The sequence below is a fragment of the Stegostoma tigrinum genome, chromosome 24, assembly GCF_030684315.1.
Source record: "Stegostoma tigrinum isolate sSteTig4 chromosome 24, sSteTig4.hap1, whole genome shotgun sequence".
NCBI classification, from domain to species: domain Eukaryota; kingdom Metazoa; phylum Chordata; class Chondrichthyes; order Orectolobiformes; family Stegostomatidae; genus Stegostoma; species Stegostoma tigrinum.
This window is the reverse complement of record NC_081377.1, coordinates 2,529,090-2,547,523: the sequence shown is the minus strand read 5'-3', so window position 1 is coordinate 2,547,523 and position 18,434 is coordinate 2,529,090. Positions and strand designations below refer to the sequence as shown.

Genomic DNA, 18,434 nt, shown 5'->3' with positions numbered 1-18,434 from the left:
AAGTAAAGAGATTGAGACTGAGTCATTAACAAATGCTATCCACAAGGTAGGGTTCCTGTCTCTCTGACTGGCATGAATCCTGACTGACACCCTGCACATACAGAATCGCAAATACTTGAACATTAATAAATTACATGTTGAAGATGCAGATTATTATTTATCATTTGTGAGCAGGGCCTTCAAACGTATTCACCAGGTAGTGATCGCTTTATACTTAGAATCAGGGCAGAGCTCTCTCAACCTCGTGACCTCTTACCTTTGGGCCCAGTATTTCCGACCTGGCCTTGAACACCTGGCAGACCAGGTAAGCCACGAGGCCCAGGAATCCCGTGGTCCCCTTGTCCACCAGGAGGGCCTGTCTTTCCAGGGGGTCCAGGGGGTCCTGTCATCCCTGCTCCTCCCAGGACCGCTCGCTTCGCGCTGACTGCTACTGCTGCTAATTGCTCTGTAACACATCCAAAGAAAAGTGATTCAGTATGAACTGCTCGGACACCACAGATATAGTCATCAGCTTACTGTAATCCTGGTCACACAAAAATATTTGCTATGAGTAATGCATCGTGCACTAATACTCTGTGACACACAGACTGAGTGGGACCCTCACTCTGAGCATCGGTGTATCAAGCTGAAATTGCTGAGCTCAAGGTTGAATCCAGAAGGCTGTAAAGTCCATCATTTCAAAAGAACTTAATTGTTCCAATAACGAGAGTTAATGGAGAGGTGCTGCAGACTGAGGGCAGAAAGGTTGGAGTGGGAGAAAGGCACAGAATTCAAATTATAGGTGACTAGAAGCTCAATGTTGCACCTTCACATTGGGGGGTGTTCCACAAAACAGTCACCTGTTATGCATTTCATTTCCCCAGGGTAAAGAACTCTGCACTGTACAGAAACATAGAACATAGAACAGTACAGCACAGTACAGGCCCTTCGGCCCATGATGTGCCGAATTTTTACCCTAAACCTAAGGTCTATCTAACCTCCATCCCTACCTTATACTATCATCCATATGCCTATCTAATAGCCGCTTAAATGCCCCTAATGAGGTCAGCTCCACTACCCGTTCCAGCAATGCATTCCACACCCCTACCACTCTCTGAGTAAAGAACCTACCTCTGACATCTCCCCAGTATCTACCTCCACTCACTTTAAAACTATGCACCCTCATAATAGCTACCTCCACCCTAGGAAAAAGTTTCTGGCTGTCCACTCTATCTATATCTCTGATCATTTTGTACACCTCTATCAAGTCACCTCTCATCCTTCGTCATTCAAAAGAGAAAAGCCCTAGCTCTGTCAATCTTTCCTCGTAAGACCTTCCCTCCATTCCAGGCAACATCCGGGTAAATCTCCTCTGCACCTTTTCCAACGCTTCCACATCTTTCTTGTAATGAGGGACCAGAACTGGACACAATACTCCAGATGTGGCTGAACCAGGCTTTTGTGTAGCTGGAGCATAACTTCACGGCTCTTGAATTCAATCCCTCTATTAATGCAAGCTAACACACCATACGCCTTCTTAACAACTCTATCCACCTGGGTGGCAGCGCTCAGAGAACTGTGGACAAGAACCCCAAGATCCCCCTGCTCCTCCACACTGCCAAGAATCTTTCCGTTTCCCCTGTATTCTGCTTTCAAGTTTGTCCTTCCAAAATGAATCACCTCACACATGTCAGGGGTAAACTGTATCTGCCACTTCTCAGCCCAGCTCTGCATTCTATCAATGTCCCTTTGTAACCTAGAACAGCCCTCTGCACTGTCCAGAATGTGCCCCACCTTTGTATCATCCGCAAACTTGCTAATCCACCCTTCCACTCCTTCATCCAAATCATTTACAAAAATCACAAATAGAATAGGACCCAGAACAGATCCTTCTGGTACACCACTCGTAACTGAGCACCATGTTGAATATTTCTCGTCCACTACCATCCTTTGTCGCTAAGGGCTCGCCAATTTTGAATCCAATCCGCACATTTCCCCCTATCCCATGCCTCCTTACCTTCTGCATGAGCCTACCATGGGGAACCTTATCAAACGCCTTACTTAAATCCATGTATACCACATCCACTGCTCTACCTTCATCCACATGTTTGGTCACCTCTTCAAAGAATTCAATAAGATTTGCGAGGCATGATCTACCCCTCACAAATCCATGCTGACTATCACAAATCAAACTGTGCCTTTCCAAGTGATCATAAATCCTGTCTCTCAAAGCCCTTTCCAATAATTTGCCCACCACTGACATAAGACTAACTGGCCTATAAACATAATATAATATACAATATTAATATCAATAATATAATATACAATATAAATATAATAAATAAACAAAAATACAATAAATATAATCCCTATTCCACAAAACAATAAGTTGAAATTCATACAAGAGCATTGCCATTTCACATGGAAGATATGTTTAGGTCCTTAGAAGTGATGTGTGAAAAAACAAAAGAGCATTTGTGTGGGAAGGAGGTGAGGTGCTGAGGATGATTGAGGAGTAAGTGTAAGGGAATAAAGTTGAGGTTTTTGCAAAGTATAACAATAATTTGCATTTATGTAGCACCTTTAACATAACAGACCATCACACAGTGCTGCACAAGGGCACTGTAGAACAAAGTCAGTCACTTGGCCTTGTAAGGAAATATTAGATCTGATAACCCAAAGAAGTGCTTCAAAGGAGAAAAGTGAGGTTGAGTAGTGGGTTGGGTTAAGGAGGGAGTCCCAGATCTTGGGCTGAAAGCAACTGAAGGTGGGCCCCCAGCCCAGCAATAGTTATAACTGGACATGCACAAGAGGCTGGAATTAGAGGAGTGCAGAAATGTTTGAGGGTTGTGAGCCGGGAGGGGATTACAGAGACTGGAGCGGGGAGGTGGTGTCAAGGACATGGACAGATTAGAAAGCAAGGATCAGAATTTTAAAATCAAAAACATTGCTAAACCGGAAGCTGGTATAGATCTTAGACTAGAGCATAACATGATGTGTTGCCACCTGTAATTAGTACACCATTTCCAAACCAGGAACAAATAAATTGAGCCCAGTGCAGAAGGCTGGATAAACAATGTAACCATACGAAAACAGGACTGGAGTGAGGAGAGGTGGCAGTGAGGTAGAGCAGGAGATGGTCAGTGTAACTGGGAAATCTAACACTGTACCTTCAGATACAGGTGTAGACAAAAGATGAGAAGGAAGAGGGGACAAGGACTGATACAGGAACAATAACAGCAACTGAAGTCTTTGCTGGTGATTCTCTAACTACGATGGGACAAATACAAATGGCACCAGCAAAGAGCAGGTCTTCTCCCAGCTGGTGGACAGAGACTGGAGAAGGCTGGTGTGGTCACCAATGTCAAAGGGAGGTCGAGAAGGATATTCCAGGAAGGAATGTCAGCCACGGCAGGAGACAGTAAGGTGTCATCTTGAGAACAGCTGTTTCAAATACTGTGGCAGGGCTGGAAACCTGATTGGAGAGATTCAATCCTGGGCTTCCAGGAAAGGTGGGAATGGGTTTGACAGACTTTGGTGAAGAAAGGAAGGTTGGAGATCGGACACGTTTGTCAGGGTGGACAGGACATGGATCGTTTTCTGGAGAGAAGAGAAACATTAGCTAAAGACATGTTAACAACATCAGCTACATGGGGGATTAGGAGGGGACTTTAGCAAGAATGGGATTGAGAAAGCAGGAGGTGGGCCTCATAGATCCAGTGCACTTGGAGAGAACACAATGGGAATGAGGAATAGGGCGGCATGGTGGCTCAGTGGTTAGCACTGCAGCCTCACAGCGCCAGGGACCCGGGTTCGATTCCAGCCTCGGGTAACTGTCTGTGCAGAGTTTGCACATTCTCCCCGTGACTGCGTGGGTTTCCTCCGGGTGCTCCGGTTTCCTCCCACAGTTCAAACGTGTGCAGGCCAGGTGGATTGGCCATGCTAAATTGCCCGTAGTGTTCAGGGGTGTGTGGGTTATAGGGGGATGGGTCTGGTTGGGATGCTCCAAAGGACGGTGTGGACTTGTTCAGCCGAAGGGCCTGTTTCCACACTGTAGGGAATCTAATCTAATCTAAAAAAAACTATGGAACAGTGTCAGCTCAGGGGATCTTTATAGAAGTTTCATCAAACAGAAGGGGTGCAGCAAAACTAGCTGATTGGATGGGTTCCATCTTGATGGCCAAGGCTGCAATTAATGGTGGAGGTGGAGGTGGAGGTAGAAGTGGACGGGACGTGGGAGCAGAGTTTAAGAAGTCGGCTGGAAGTATAGACCAAGAGCCCAGGGTGTACAATTCTGGGCTGGTTTTAACAGACCAGAGCAGGAGCTGATTGTGCCTGGAGAATTACAAGCAGATTTGGTGGCGATTGCCTAAATCCTTCCAGATCTGGGTTCATAGGATTAAAAGGTGTGCAGATAAGAGCTGAACCAGGGTAACAGACAGTGGAGAGTGAGGAATGGCATAATCAAGAACTCAGGCAGTTAGACGAAAGTAAAAGCGTGGCTGCAATAATAGGACAAATGAAGAATTAAAGGCAAGAGGGTCAGAATTAAACAAAACACACACACACAAATAATGATGTGCAAGAACATGGAACACACGCATTCTGACAGTGATAACAGTTGCTGACAATAACACACGTACTTTGAAAGTGACACACACACACACAGACAAATAATGATGCAGACAGACGGAAAGAGACACACACAGACTGATGACACACACCGACATTAATGAACTCACATGTACAGTGACAGTGAAGACATGGCTTTGACAGTGAAAAACACAGAGAAGGACACTTTGTGTCACTGACACACACAGTCGGACAGTGACACAAACGTCTTGCAGTGGAACACACAAACCATCTTTGACAGTGATACACTCACAAACAGACATTCTGACATACACAGTAATATTTGAGTCTGTCCAGTAATGCACAGTGTCTTTCTGTAAAAAGTTTTTAGGACTGAAGTCTCCCTCAGCACTGACCTTGCATCATTTTCAAGACAACTTCAACAATATGCTGATCTCCTGCATCACGCCCCTGTGAAAAGAATGACAGATAGATAAGGTGAGAGCCTCAAGTTCCTGGACTGAGCAGAATGGGATCTTGACCATTGGCAGGGTTCACACACAGCCCTTTAAATTCTTTATTGCAGAAAAGAAGAGCACATTCCTCAATTTTTACCTTTCCCTGATATATAATTCGGAGCACCTTCCCATCAGGCTTTGGATTTTGGGAGGCACAAGGTTGCACCTTGCTGGATTGATTCCATGTCAGTAAGGCTTGCAGTACCTCATTCGGTCTGCTAGTGGCACTGTTGGCACACAAGATCATCAACAAGCTCAGCATCTCCCTCTGTGGCCATTAATGACAGTGCATCCACATGGATCATTCAGAATATTGGACAGGCACTCCGCCCAGGGAGACATTCCTAACCCAACACTGATATCCACTCCCACTGGATGTTTTGATGCCCCAAATGGTCAGTGCAGCATCCTTAGCCAGTGCAGTACACTTGGGTGAAACAAGTTGTCATATTCAGTTTCATATCCAAAGGTCTAAGTGTATAAGAGATGAGTGTGAGTTAGCAAACAGTGTAGGGGTGAATGGGTAGGTACAGGAGTGAGGTGAGATAGGGAGGTAATCACATCAGGCTAGGCTGGTGTTGTTAGGTGGTTAGTAATGTAGCCAGGTAGGATAAATGGGATAAATGGTGCTTTGCTGGGATTCTGGGGTAGTTGGTGTTTTGTTGGGATTCAAGGGGGTAGTTAGTGTTTTGCTAAGGTTCAGGGGTGAATTGGTGTTTTCCTGGAGTAACAGTGGAGTGGTTGGCTTGATTGGCACCTTGGGGAGGGGATTTCGGACATGCTGGGGGAGGTAGTCAGGTTGTCAATGGGGATGAGTCGGGGCAAGAGAGTGGTGATATCAGGAGTAGGCTGGGGGTGATGCTGTAGTATTCTGATGTGAAGAGTTCACTGTCAGTTGCCTATGCTGAGTCTCAAGCTGGTCTAATTATCAACGGTGGAGGAGAGACCAGATCAGAGTCACTAGTCTGAGATAACAAGGTAGTTTATTGCTATTCGCAATAGGTCTGGTTTACATTAATGTGCTAGCCATAGCTCTTAGACTCTCAGGGGCTATGTAGAATACATCTGCTCCTCATAGAATCCCTACAGTGTACAAGCAGGCAATTTGGCCCATCAAGTCCACACTGATCTTCTGAAGAGCATCCCACTATCCTATCCCCATAACCCTGCACTTCGCATGGCTAATCAACCTAGCCTGCACATCCCTGGACACATTTTGCAATTTAGCACAGCTAATCCACCTAACCTGCACATCTTTGGAAGGAAACCGGAACACTGGGAGGAAACCCACAACAGACATGGGGGAAACATGCAAACTCCACATAGACAGTCACCCGACACTGAAATCCAATCCAGGTCCCTGATGCTGTGAGGCAGCAGTGCTAACCACTGAGCTATCGTCCCCCCTCTTGGGCACTCAAGCTTACATCAACCGTCTGCACCCACAGGTCATATGACATCCACAAACTAGGTGGAACTCAATGTAACATTGACATTAACACTGTGAGCACCATTGCATTATACAACATACCAAACCCCCACACCCTTGAGCATTTTCCTTGCAGTTAATCATTATACATCCATATCTATAACAGAATTACACTTAAAACCATCTCAACTCCCTCACTCCTCCCAACATGCCATATGCTTATGTTTGCACAAATGTAGGCAGTCTGGATGTTTCAGATTACTTTCTTGAGAATTGGAAGAACATCAGGTCTTCTGCTTGAGATGTGTGGACTGTGACCCTGGTCTGAGTATGATTTCTCCATGGGAGAATCTTGTATCTCTTTGATTTCGTTCATGGACGATGCAATTTCTGGCCAATGAGTCATTGGGCCATTTACTTAAACTGGAGGATCCTGAACTTCTGGAATTTCGCTTGCAGAGGAGCTCTTCCCTGCTAACTCAGACAGATGTCCCATGCCATTATCTGAGGGTTCTTCATTCTTGTGAATGTCCTTTCTTGGAGAAAGCTGCTCTGTTGAAGCATGGACTCCTTTCCCTGCAATATCTTGGATTTCTAGATTAGGCAATTTGTTTTGCCCATGTTGATTGATTGATTGGTTTATTGTCACCAGTACCAAAGTACAGTGAAAAGCTTTGTTTACGAGCAGTACAAGCAAATCATAGTGAGCAAGGACATACAGATCAAAAAAACTTACACAGAGGCATACAGGTTACATTGCACAGGGCATGCCCTAGGCGAGATCAACATTAGCAAGATCAGCATTATTTGAGGCTTGGGAGAGTCCATCAGTCTAATAATAACCAGGAAAGAATCCATTCCTGAACCTGCTTGTACGTTTGTTCAGGTTTCTGTATCTTCTGCCTGATGGAAGAGGTTGTAGGAGGTCATTACCAGGGTGCGATGAGTCTTTGATGATGTTGGCCGCCTTTCCGCGGCAGTGAGCTGTGAAATAGAGTCCATGGATGGAAGGCTGGTTTCCATGATGGTCTGGGCTGTGCAACAACCTTCTGTAGTTTCTTATGTTTCTGGGCAGAGCAGTTGCCATACCAGGCTGTTATGCACCCAGACAGAATGTTTTCAATGGTGCATTTATAGGTGATGGTGAGGGATGTAATGGACATGCCAAATTTCCTGAGCTGCCTGAGGAAGAAGAGGTGTTGTTGTGCCTCCTTGACTGTCACATTTATGTGGGAATTCCAGGACAGGTTGTCAGTTATAATCACTCCGAGGAATTTGACACTCTCCACTGTCTCAAGTTCCACTCAGCTCCATTGATGTAGATGGGGGCACGTCCTCCTCTTTTCTTTCTGAAGTCAATGATCAGTTCTTTAGTTTTGCCGATATTGACAGAGAGGTTGTCCTCATTTTCATTGTCTTGAAACTGTAAGATGTTGGTCTGGCTTCCATGAAGTCACATGAAGCTCATCTCCATTTATTTCAAATAAATCCTTACTTTCAATCTGAAAGACATCTGCAATGAAGTAGGCAAGTTTCCCACTTCAACTTACTGCACAGCTTGGAGGTTTCCAGTTGCCTTCTTTGGTTGTTTGACTGCTGAACCAGACTTATCGGAGTTGTCATGCAGGAAGATTGCTGCTTGCTCAACACGATCTTTGTCATCAGCACTGACTTACAGGGTATAGGGCATTTTCACAACTCCTGTAAAGTCTGTGGTTTCTTTCCTGTTGGCAATAATAAGCAACTCTCCTGTGAAATTTCACAAGATTCTTCCTTCTGAGGAAGAAGAGGTGTTGTTGTGCCTCCTTGACTGTCACATTTATGTGGGAATTCCAGGACAGGTTGTCAGTTATAATCACTCCGAGGAATTTGACACTCTCCACTGTCTCAAGTTCCACTCAGCTCCATTGATGTAGATGGGGGCACGTCCTCACGTTATTCTGTTTGAATAAGTCTAGGAAACCTAATGAAAGCTTCACTGTGTCCGGCTTGTCGATAACAGTTTGTTTCTGAGCCAGTTAACTTGACTCTATATGAACTCCTGCTACCATTGGGATGTTGAGACGAAGACATGCAGTAGGTTCAGAAGTGATGGGTGTCGACGGTGAACCACACCAACACAATTTCAACTCTCATACACTGTCTGTGATACAGCATTTTTTTGCAGCAGACCTTTACCAATTGGAGCTGTTCCTTACAGAGCTTGCAGGTTCATCTTTGTTAAGTTGCAACTTCTGTTTCATCAGACATGGTACCTGATCTCTCAGGGTAGTGACGCTCTTTCCTGTATTCAGCTTAAAATTGACCATATGTCCACAATGACATAGGAACCACAGGAACAGGAATCAGCCATTTGACTCCTTCAGCCTGCTCTATCATTCAACATCATTAAGCTGATCATCCAACTCAGTCACCTAATCCTGCTCTTTCTCTATAGCCCTTTAGCTACAACAGCGATATCTACCACCTTCTTGAAAACACCTCAATTACTTTCTGTGGTAGTGAATTCCACAGAGTCACCACTTTCTGGGTGAAAAGATTTCTCCTCTCGTGTGTCCTAAAAGGTTTACCCCTTATTCTTAAACCATGACCCTGGTTCTGGACTCCTCCTCCATCAGGAACATCCAACCTGCATCTAATCTGTCCAGTTCTGTTAGAATTTTATAAGTTTCTACGATGACCTCCCTTGTTCTTCTAAACTCCAGTGAATGCAGTTCCAGCCGACTCAATCGCTACTCAAATGTCAGTCCTGCCATCCCAGGAATCAATTTGGTAAATTTTTGCTGCATTCCCTAAGAACACCCTTCGTCAGATAAGGAGCCCAAAATGACATACAATACTCCAGGTGCGACCTCACCAAGGCCCTGCACAATTGCAGCAAGACATCCTTGTTCCTGTACTTTAATCCTCTCACTTGGCCACATACAGTTGGCTTTCTTTACTACTTGCTGCACCTGCACAGTTACTTTCAGTGACTAGTGCACAAGGACACACAGGTCGCATTGTACAGTCTCCTCTCTCAATTCACAGCCATTCAAATACTAATCTGACTTCCAGTTTTGCTCCCTCCTATTTATCCACATTATACGGCATCTGCCATACATTTGTCCACTCACTCAGCATATCCAAAACTCATCTCTGCATCCTCTTCACATCACACCCTTTTCTCCAGCTTCGTGTCATCTGCAAATTTGAAGCGTGTGAAATCCACATTGATACCATTGGACTGCAGGGCTCTCAAGCAGAATATGAGGTCACAAGCTTCAAAACCTCCCCTTCCCTGAACGCATCCCAAAATCAGCCCAGCTCATCCATGCCTCCCTAGACTGTTCTTCTTCTCACCTATCCCCTCCTCCCACCTCAAGCCCCACGCCCATCTCCTACCTACTAATCTCATCCCGCCCCCTTGGCCTGTCCATTCTGCCTGGACTGACCTATCCTCTCCTTACTTCCCCACCTACACTCACTTTTACTGGCTCCATCCCAGCCTCTTTGACCTGTCTGTCTCCTCTCCACCGATCTTCTCCTCTATCCATCTTCAATCCGCTTCCCCCTCTCTCCCTACTTATTTCAGAACACTCTTTCCAACACCCTCCCCAACACATTTCTGATGAAGGGTCTAGGTCCGAAACGTCAGCTTTCCTGTTCCTAAGATGCTGCTTGGCCTGCTGTGTTCATCCAGCTTTACACCTTGTTATCACATTCCAGGTATTAGTCGAGTTAACCTTCTCTGAAATATATCCAAAACATTAACATCTTTCCATAAGTACTGTGACCAATACTGTACACAATATTTCAGGTATGGTCTTACCAAAGCCCTATGTAAGTGAGGCATAACCTTCCTACTCTCGTGTTCAGTTCTGCTCATATTAAACCATAACATTTCATTAGCTTTCCTGATTACTTGATGTATCTGCGTACTAACCTTCTGTGATTCATGCACTTGGACACAGATCCCTTTGCACCTTAGAGCTCTCCAACCTCTCACCATTTAGATAATATGTTTCTTTTTTACTCATATTGTCTAAACAGACAATTCCACACTTTTCCACATTGTACTCCAATTGCCAGATGTTTGCCCAGTCACTTTTCCCATTTCCTTTGGGATTCCTTTTGTCATCTTCAAAATTCATTTTCCCATCTAACTTTGTGTCATCAGCAAATTTAGCTATCATACCTTCAGTCCCAAATTATTTATATAAAATTGTAGAGTTGAGGCCCCTGCACCAAACCTGTGTGGCACACCACTCATGACATTTTTCCAGCATGAAAAATGACTCTTTTTTCCCTGCATTCTGCTTCCAATTAGCCAATGCCTTATCCCTTACACCATGAGGTTTTATTTTCCGCAATACATTTTAGTGTGGAACCTTCTCAAATTCATTCTAAAAATTGAAGTGTAATGCTTTCACTGATACGTCTTTATTTACAACACAGGTTACTCCTTCAAATAACTCCAATACATTAAAGTTGGATTTCACATGATACAGCACAGGGTTATATACAAAGTAAAGCTTTCTCTATTAAACACTCTCAGGACATAGCAGATAAAGATGTTGCTGCTGGACACTGGGTGTTGGTTTGTTATCTGTCTCTGGGAGACCACTCAAAGTGAGATTTGCTGGAGCATAACAAATCAATATGTGAATTCTTGCAGGGAGAACGTCAGATAGGAGGAAAATCAGTGAGTGTGTCATGTTCATATGTTAAAGTGATACTCAGAGAGGGTGGGTAGTCTGGACAGAAGTGCATTTACATTGGTGAAAGAGACAGGAGTGAAGTAAAAAGAGAATCGTGAATGAAACTGAAATCCAACATTCTAAAACTGACACTCATCTGCTACATGTCCACCCATTCCACCTATCTGACCAGGTAAAGTTAATCACTATACCCCTCTCTACAGTTCAACAAGTCAGCAGTACAGGGAGATGACAATGTGAAGAGATTCTGTGTTGTGGGGATCTGTGTCTGTTCACAGAACTTCACTCTCCTTAATGAGCCACTAGAGACGAGACCCCCTGGATTATATCACACTCCAGAGATACTTACAGCGATCCCCTGACGACCAGTCGATCCTGTAACACCGCGCTCTCCATTGGGACCTCGGGGGCCGGGCAATCCCATTCGACCCTGTGCTCCTGGTTCTCCTGGGTTACCAGGCGGGCCCCTGTACCCCGGCTCCCCCATTACACCTTGCTACAGGGAAACAAAGCAAGGTCAGGCTCCAACGAATCAGACGGTAATGACTAATAAAGCCAGCCCACCTCATCACACCGATCTGAATGCACCCCTAGCCCCACCCCTCAGTCTTTAGAATCATGTCTGAAATAAGCATTATGGTAAATTTTAACATTACTTAAACATGTGCGTAGAAGAGGACCTAAGGTTTTGGATTGTAATCAGACTGACCTGTCCCTCCACTCCAGGCTCCCCTGAGTCTCCCTGTGAGGATGGAAATGGAATGTTAACTCAATTCAGACAACTCAATGTCACGCCAACACCAAACAAATAGATCAAACAGTTCACCAAACTGGAAGTATCCTGGGCTCAGCCTCCATTATCAGATTTAACTAATCCATCCCAAGTTTTCTCTCTGTAAAGAGTGTTTTTGTGAGACCATTGACAGCTGGGTCAACGTCCAGAGACCTGTCCTCAAGAAGTGGCTCAGGTGAGCACAGCTTTTGCGGAGAAATGTTTCCTTGCAGGTTTCCTCTCTGTGAATGCAGGTCCCCTTCAAAACTCTGGCCCTTGGTCCAGGGTCTGAGCTTGTTGCAGGGTCCCCAGGATCCAGGATCCTGGGCCTGGGCCTCAACACCAGGCTTTCGGCTTAACCCTGAGTAGCACAATGGAGCTGGGCTCCTGTTAGCCTGCCCTGTTGGCCTCTGTCTCAATTAACATGGACCTTATTCACAATAGAAAACAACTCCTTTCAAGCCATATTATATGTCTCTCATTGGATGAGAGTTTGAGGTTACAGGGCTACTGAGAGAGGACTGACCTGGCACATAAAATAAAAGAACAAATCCTTCAAAACTAAAATAAAGGTTCTAGGCCTCTCGTCTCATTCATGACCTGGGGGACAATGGGACATTTGAGACATTCTTTGCAACATTCAGTAATTAATTCACATGGAGGCACCAACCAGAGTGAAAGACTGATTTCATCAACACTGCAGCCTGGTTGCCAAGAATTGTAGGTTGAATGGAAACACCAACAGCACATCAGAACTAGAAGCAATTAAACCGAAGGTCAATTGTACGGTAAACTTTGAGTCTTGGTCTTGAATCCAAGTAGAGGAACTTCTGGATCTTACCTTTTCACCTTTATCACCATCCAGTCCTTGCACTCCTGGGTCGCCCTACAGTCAGCAATGTCAACAATCATATTAATTAGAACATATCACATCAACTCATTCTCAGCAACTGGGCAATGGTCAAGAAGATCACAGCTTCCCCCTCTCACCCCGATACACCAATCCCCTCCGCTATACACATACGTACATGTACACACACACACACACACGAACCTCCAAAGACATACGCACACACTATCCCAGCCACTCACCCACACCAATGTAGCCACAAACAGTCATAATCTGCAAACAGAAGCAACATATATTTATTTAATGCAGGGGAAAATCCCGTGCCATTTCACTTTGACACTGAGTAACTGAAGAAAATATTAGGAATACTGATGAAAGATAACATATCAGTATGAAAAGGTATAAGAGATGGAGAAGTTAAATTGGAGTATTAAAATGGGAGATGCTCAAATGTTTGCTAGCTTGGTAGTGCGAGATTTAAGGAGATTATGGAGATGGAGAGAACTGACACCATGGTGCAATGTACTCCAGAAACAAATTGCCATATTAGATTCGATAATAAATAAATGAGTAAAGGCTTGACCATCCCTAGTCATTTTTGACAAGGTAGCAGAGAGAATAGATAATGTCAATGTAATCAAAAAAAAGCCTTCAATAAGATGTTCCACAATGGACTAATGACTATGATTAAAGAAAGTAAAGCCAGGGATAAGGACTGAATGGACTGCTCACTGACCGCAGGGCAGGAATGAGATAGTGGGAGTAAAGGGAAGCTATACACAGAATCAGAAGGTGCAAAGTTGTGCTCCACATGGATCAACACTGGGATCACTGCTGCTCACAATCCACTTTAATGATTGAGATTTCGGAATCAGAACACAATTCCTATGTTCACGTGTTAACGCCAAATTGGGAAGATAGTCAATAATGACAAGGAAAGCAACAAATTGCAGGAGGAAAGTAAAGAACTTTCAGAATGAACAAAAATGGTAAATGAGAGGTAAGGTTTTGTTTCAGAAGAATAAGAAGGTCACTTATTACTTGGAAGGTGCAAGTCTCATTGGGAAAGAGGAACAGAGGGATCTTTGATACAAAATAAACCAGTCACTAAAAACTGTGCACAGGTCAACAAGGCCATCAAAAAACAAACCAAATAATTGCCTTTTATTCAGGAAAAAAATGAAAAGTAAGGAAGCTCCACTAAACCTGTGTTGAACCTTGGTTACAGGACACCTAGATACTGTGTGCAGTTTTGGTCATGTTCTTATAAACAGGGTTCACAGACACCAGAGAATGGACAAAGAAGATTTACAAGGATAATCCAACAGGAAGGGGTTGGCAGTCTGGGTCACTTCTCTGTTGAAAAAAGGCGACTGAAGGGTGACCTCATAGAGGTACTTGTAAAAACAGAAGGTCTTCGCTGAGTGAATGTGGCAAGAATATTTTCTCGTCAGCGAAGAACATAACTAGAGACTATCAATATGAAACAGTCACCGAGAAATCCAACTGGGAATTCAGTATAATTTGTCGTCACTGAAAGAATAGGGGCAATAGCCAAGGTAGACATTTACAAGGGCATGTGATTGAGGGAAACCACTTCGTTATCTAACAAGAGTGTGGACATCAGTACCACGAGGAATGGTTGAGATGAGTCACATGGTTACTTTGAACGGGGAGCTAGACAAGCCTCTGAGTGAGAATAGAGAATTGTAATGATTGAAACGGATTAGCAAAGATGAGGGGAGGCTCCATTCGCTCATAAACATAATCGAGTGGTTGGATTGAATGGCCTGGTTCTGTGCCATATCTCTGATAATAATTGTGTATAATTAGTCAGTGTTAGTTAATAGCTCATTGATGCGGGATATTGATCTAATAGTGCTCAAATTATGATTGAATGAATCATCATGTTAGAACAGGAAGGACATGAAAACAACCAGTAAAATTCAAGAATTACATAAAGCTGATATCAAATAGTCGAAACGAAGACCATCTGCAGTAAAAGTCGACAAATCCACCAGGATCTGACAGCATCCACCCTAGGGTTTCAACAGACGCAGTGGACCATTGTCCTGATCATCCAGAATTCCCAAGTATTCCCACTGACTGGACAGGAACAAATCAAACACTACCGTTCAGGAGAGTAGGGAGAGAAAAGACAAGGAATTACACCTGGTCAGAAGAACAACAGTCTCCAGGAACTAGAGGCCAGTCAGCCTGACAGCAGTCACCGGGATGTACGGGCCAGTCAGTCTGACCAGAGGTCATTCAGAACTACAGGCCAGTCAGCCTGACAGCAGTCACCAGGATGTACAGGCCAGTCAGCCTGACAGCAGTCACCGGGATGTACAGGCCAGTCAGCCTGACCAGAGGTCATTCAGAACTACAGGCCAGTCAGCCTGACCACAGCCACCGGGATGTACAGGCCAGTCAGCCTGACAGCAGTCACCGGGGTGTACAGGTCAATCAGCCTGACCAAAGGACATTCAGAACTACAGGCCAGTCAGCCAGACCGCAGTCACCAGGATGTACAGGCCAGTCAGCCTGACAGCAGTCACCAGGATGTACAGGCCAGTCAGTCTGACCAGAGGTCATTCAGAACTACAGGCCAGTCAGCCTGACCACAGCCACCGGGATGTACAGGCCAGTCAGCCTGACAGCAGTCACCGGGGTGTACAGGCCAATCAGCCTGACCAAAGGACATTCAGAACTACAGGCCAGTCAGCCAGACCGCAGTCACCAGGATGTACAGGCCAGTCAGCCTGACAGCAGTCACCAGGATGTACAGGCCAGTCAGTCTGACCAGAGGTCATTCAGAACTACAGGCCAGTCAGCCTGATAGCTGCTCTTCTCACCTTATTCGTGCCATTGATGCTGTCTTGTTTCACTGGCTTTTATCAGGACTTCCTCAGTCTGCATCTCAAACCAAATATTCTGCTTTCTCTTCTGTTTTTATCCCTAATTTCTCCTTTAGCTGTTGCCAGGACAAGGCTATCTGGTCTTCAATTCCAATGGCTGTTAATGGCTACTCTCTAATTGGAATTATTAATCCTTTTGATCCCTGAACATTTTCTCTTGGCCAAACCTACTCAGTTGTTTTGTTGTCTATCCAGGTGATTCGCAGCATCCTCCTCACACCCACATTTCAAAAGCTGTAGTCTTCCCACCATCATCTTTCTTCACAATCCAGTTCTCACATCCATAGTGTCCAACTTTCTGGAATTGTGCTTGTGTTTCTTCAGGGACTTAAACATTGTTAAAATGAAAGATGAAGTTGAAGCTTTTCGTCTTGAACTAGGTATTAAAAAAACAGGCTGGATAAAAGAGACTGTGTTTTATAGCCCATAAGAAAAGGGTGCTGACTGATTGGCCCATTCGTGACCTTTTTTTTAATTCATTCATAGGACATGGGCATTGTTGGCTGGGCCAGCATTTACTGCCTACCCCAAGTTGTCCTTGAGAATGGAAGCGGGCCATTTGGCTCATTGAGTCCACACTGACCCTCTGAAGAGCAGCCCACCCAGACCCAAACCCCACACCACCAATCCCTCGAACAGTGCATTTTGCCTTGGCTAATCCACTTAATCTACACATCCATGGACACTATAGGGCAATTTACCATGGCCAATCCACCTAACCTGCACATCCTTGGACGGCGGGAGGAAACCGGAGCATCCAGAGGAAACCCACACAGACACAGGGAGAGCTCTACACAGACAGTGTGGAAGGGTGGAATCGAGCCTGGGACCCCGACGCTGTGAGGCAGCAATGCTACCTACTGCATGATTTTATGATTCTTAAGAAGGTGGTGGTGAGTTGCCTTCTTATCTACTAAAGTCCACGTGCTATAGGTGATGCAGCAACAATAGTTAACTATCGATTGTAATTCCAGAGCAGGCAGGTAGAATTCTACAAATTATATATTTTTAAATGTTTTAGATTCTATATGTGAAAGTGAAATAATTTATTCTGAAGGAGGTGTTTGAAATTTCAATAAGGCACAGGGCACAAAGTGACTTATGTACTTTGGGAAACTCCATGAAAACATGATCGTACATAGGCAATGGAAAGTCTTTTAAGAACCATTGCGTGACTTACAGCAACAATACATTCCTTCAAGTTGAAAATACGCAAAAGATGTCAGTGAATCATCGTTAACAAAGGAGGTTCAGGATTGTATTAGATCAAAAAGAAAGGCCTACAAAGTTGTCAGAAATAGCAGCAATTCTGAAGGTTGGGAGGTTTATAGAATATAAAAAAGGAGGATCATGAAATTGATAAGTAAGAGGAGAACAGAATGTGAAGGCATTCTAGCAAAAAAAAACATATGCAACAGATTGTAAAAAGCTCCTATGGGTATATAATTAAACAAAAACAAAAGTGGGTTCATCAAGGAGAATTCATAATGGGGTACAGTGAAATTGCAGAGAAGCTAAATTATGACTGTGCATCTGTTTTCACTGAGGAAGATAACAGAAATCTCCAGGTCTAACTATAGGTCCAAGTGGATAGGGAGAAAGAGGAATTGTCGTAATTAATGTTAGTGGAAGATTGTACTGGAGAAATTAATGGGTTAGAACTCAATAAATCCCAGGACCTGATGGTATTTAACCCAGAGTGTTGAAGGAGGGGACTTGAGGAACTTTCAATGCATAGGTGATTATCTTCCAAGTGCCCTGTATGCAGTTTTAAGTATTAAAAAGTATAGTGCTATTTGTAGAAACTTAAATTTCCATGTCTAAGAAAGGAAGCCTTATCTCAGAAAATATATTATTCTTAGAGGGAAAACAACAAAGGTTCACCAGGCCTGTGGGGCTATACTTTGAAGAGAGAATGGGCAAACTGGGCCTGTATTCTCTAGAGATTTGAGGAGTGACAGATGGTGATTTCACTGAAACCTACAACTTACTTAAAGGTAAAAATTCAAGAGTTCACACAGTTAAGATATTTCCCTGGTTGGGGAATCCAGCACCAAGGGGCATAATTTGAAATAAAAAGAATACCATTTAGGTCCAAGACTAGGTACAAGAGGAGAAATTATTTTACAGTGTTGTGAACCTTTGAAATTTTCTACCACAAAGACCTTTGTAAGCTTAGGCTTTGAATACACTTACGGTACAGATTGATAACATTTCAGATTACTAGTGGGTACAGGGTTATTAGGATGAGAGGGGGGAAAAGGTATTGAAGTGTCCAATTAGCCATGATTGTATTGAAAGGCTGGGTAGTCTCAATGGGCTGAATGGTCTACTCCAGTTCCTGTATTACCACTCAAGAGTAGGAGGTTTTCCTGCAGATCTATCCCTTCTGCTCTTCCCTGTGTGGTGATATAACTATGATATTTCTCCTATACCTATTCTGTACTGTTCTTAGATGTGGAAACACTGTTTCCATAAATGATACTATTCCTTTAATAATTAGTGACATGCTCTGAAGAGCATAAAGATAAAGATGCTTTTTTTTTCAAAAACTGTAGTCTCTTGCTTATGTTTGCTTAAAAATGGGCAACTTTCTTGGACTAACAATATGGATGCCACTGATCACATGACATCAATTGACCACAGTTTCTGGATAGTTCTGACCAGCAGTAACCAGTGGCCAAAAGCATACATCA

At 44.0% G+C, this 18,434-nt stretch overlaps 1 protein-coding gene across 2 annotated transcripts in view; it reads right to left on the bottom strand.

Moving 5' to 3' along the window:
• The window catches only part of col9a2 (procollagen, type IX, alpha 2), a 188,009-nt gene that overhangs the window by 32,976 nt on the left and 136,599 nt on the right, over positions 1-18,434 (bottom strand). For both annotated transcript variants that reach the window (XM_048558361.2, XM_048558363.2), the window contains exons 26-30: positions 12,812-12,856; positions 11,908-11,940; positions 11,548-11,694; positions 4,968-5,022; positions 257-445 (exon numbers count right to left, since the gene is read on the bottom strand). In XM_048558361.2, the coding sequence (XP_048414318.1) occupies positions 257-445; positions 4,968-5,022; positions 11,548-11,694; positions 11,908-11,940; positions 12,812-12,856 (469 nt within the window). The remainder of the gene's footprint in view (positions 1-256; positions 446-4,967; positions 5,023-11,547; positions 11,695-11,907; positions 11,941-12,811; positions 12,857-18,434) is intronic.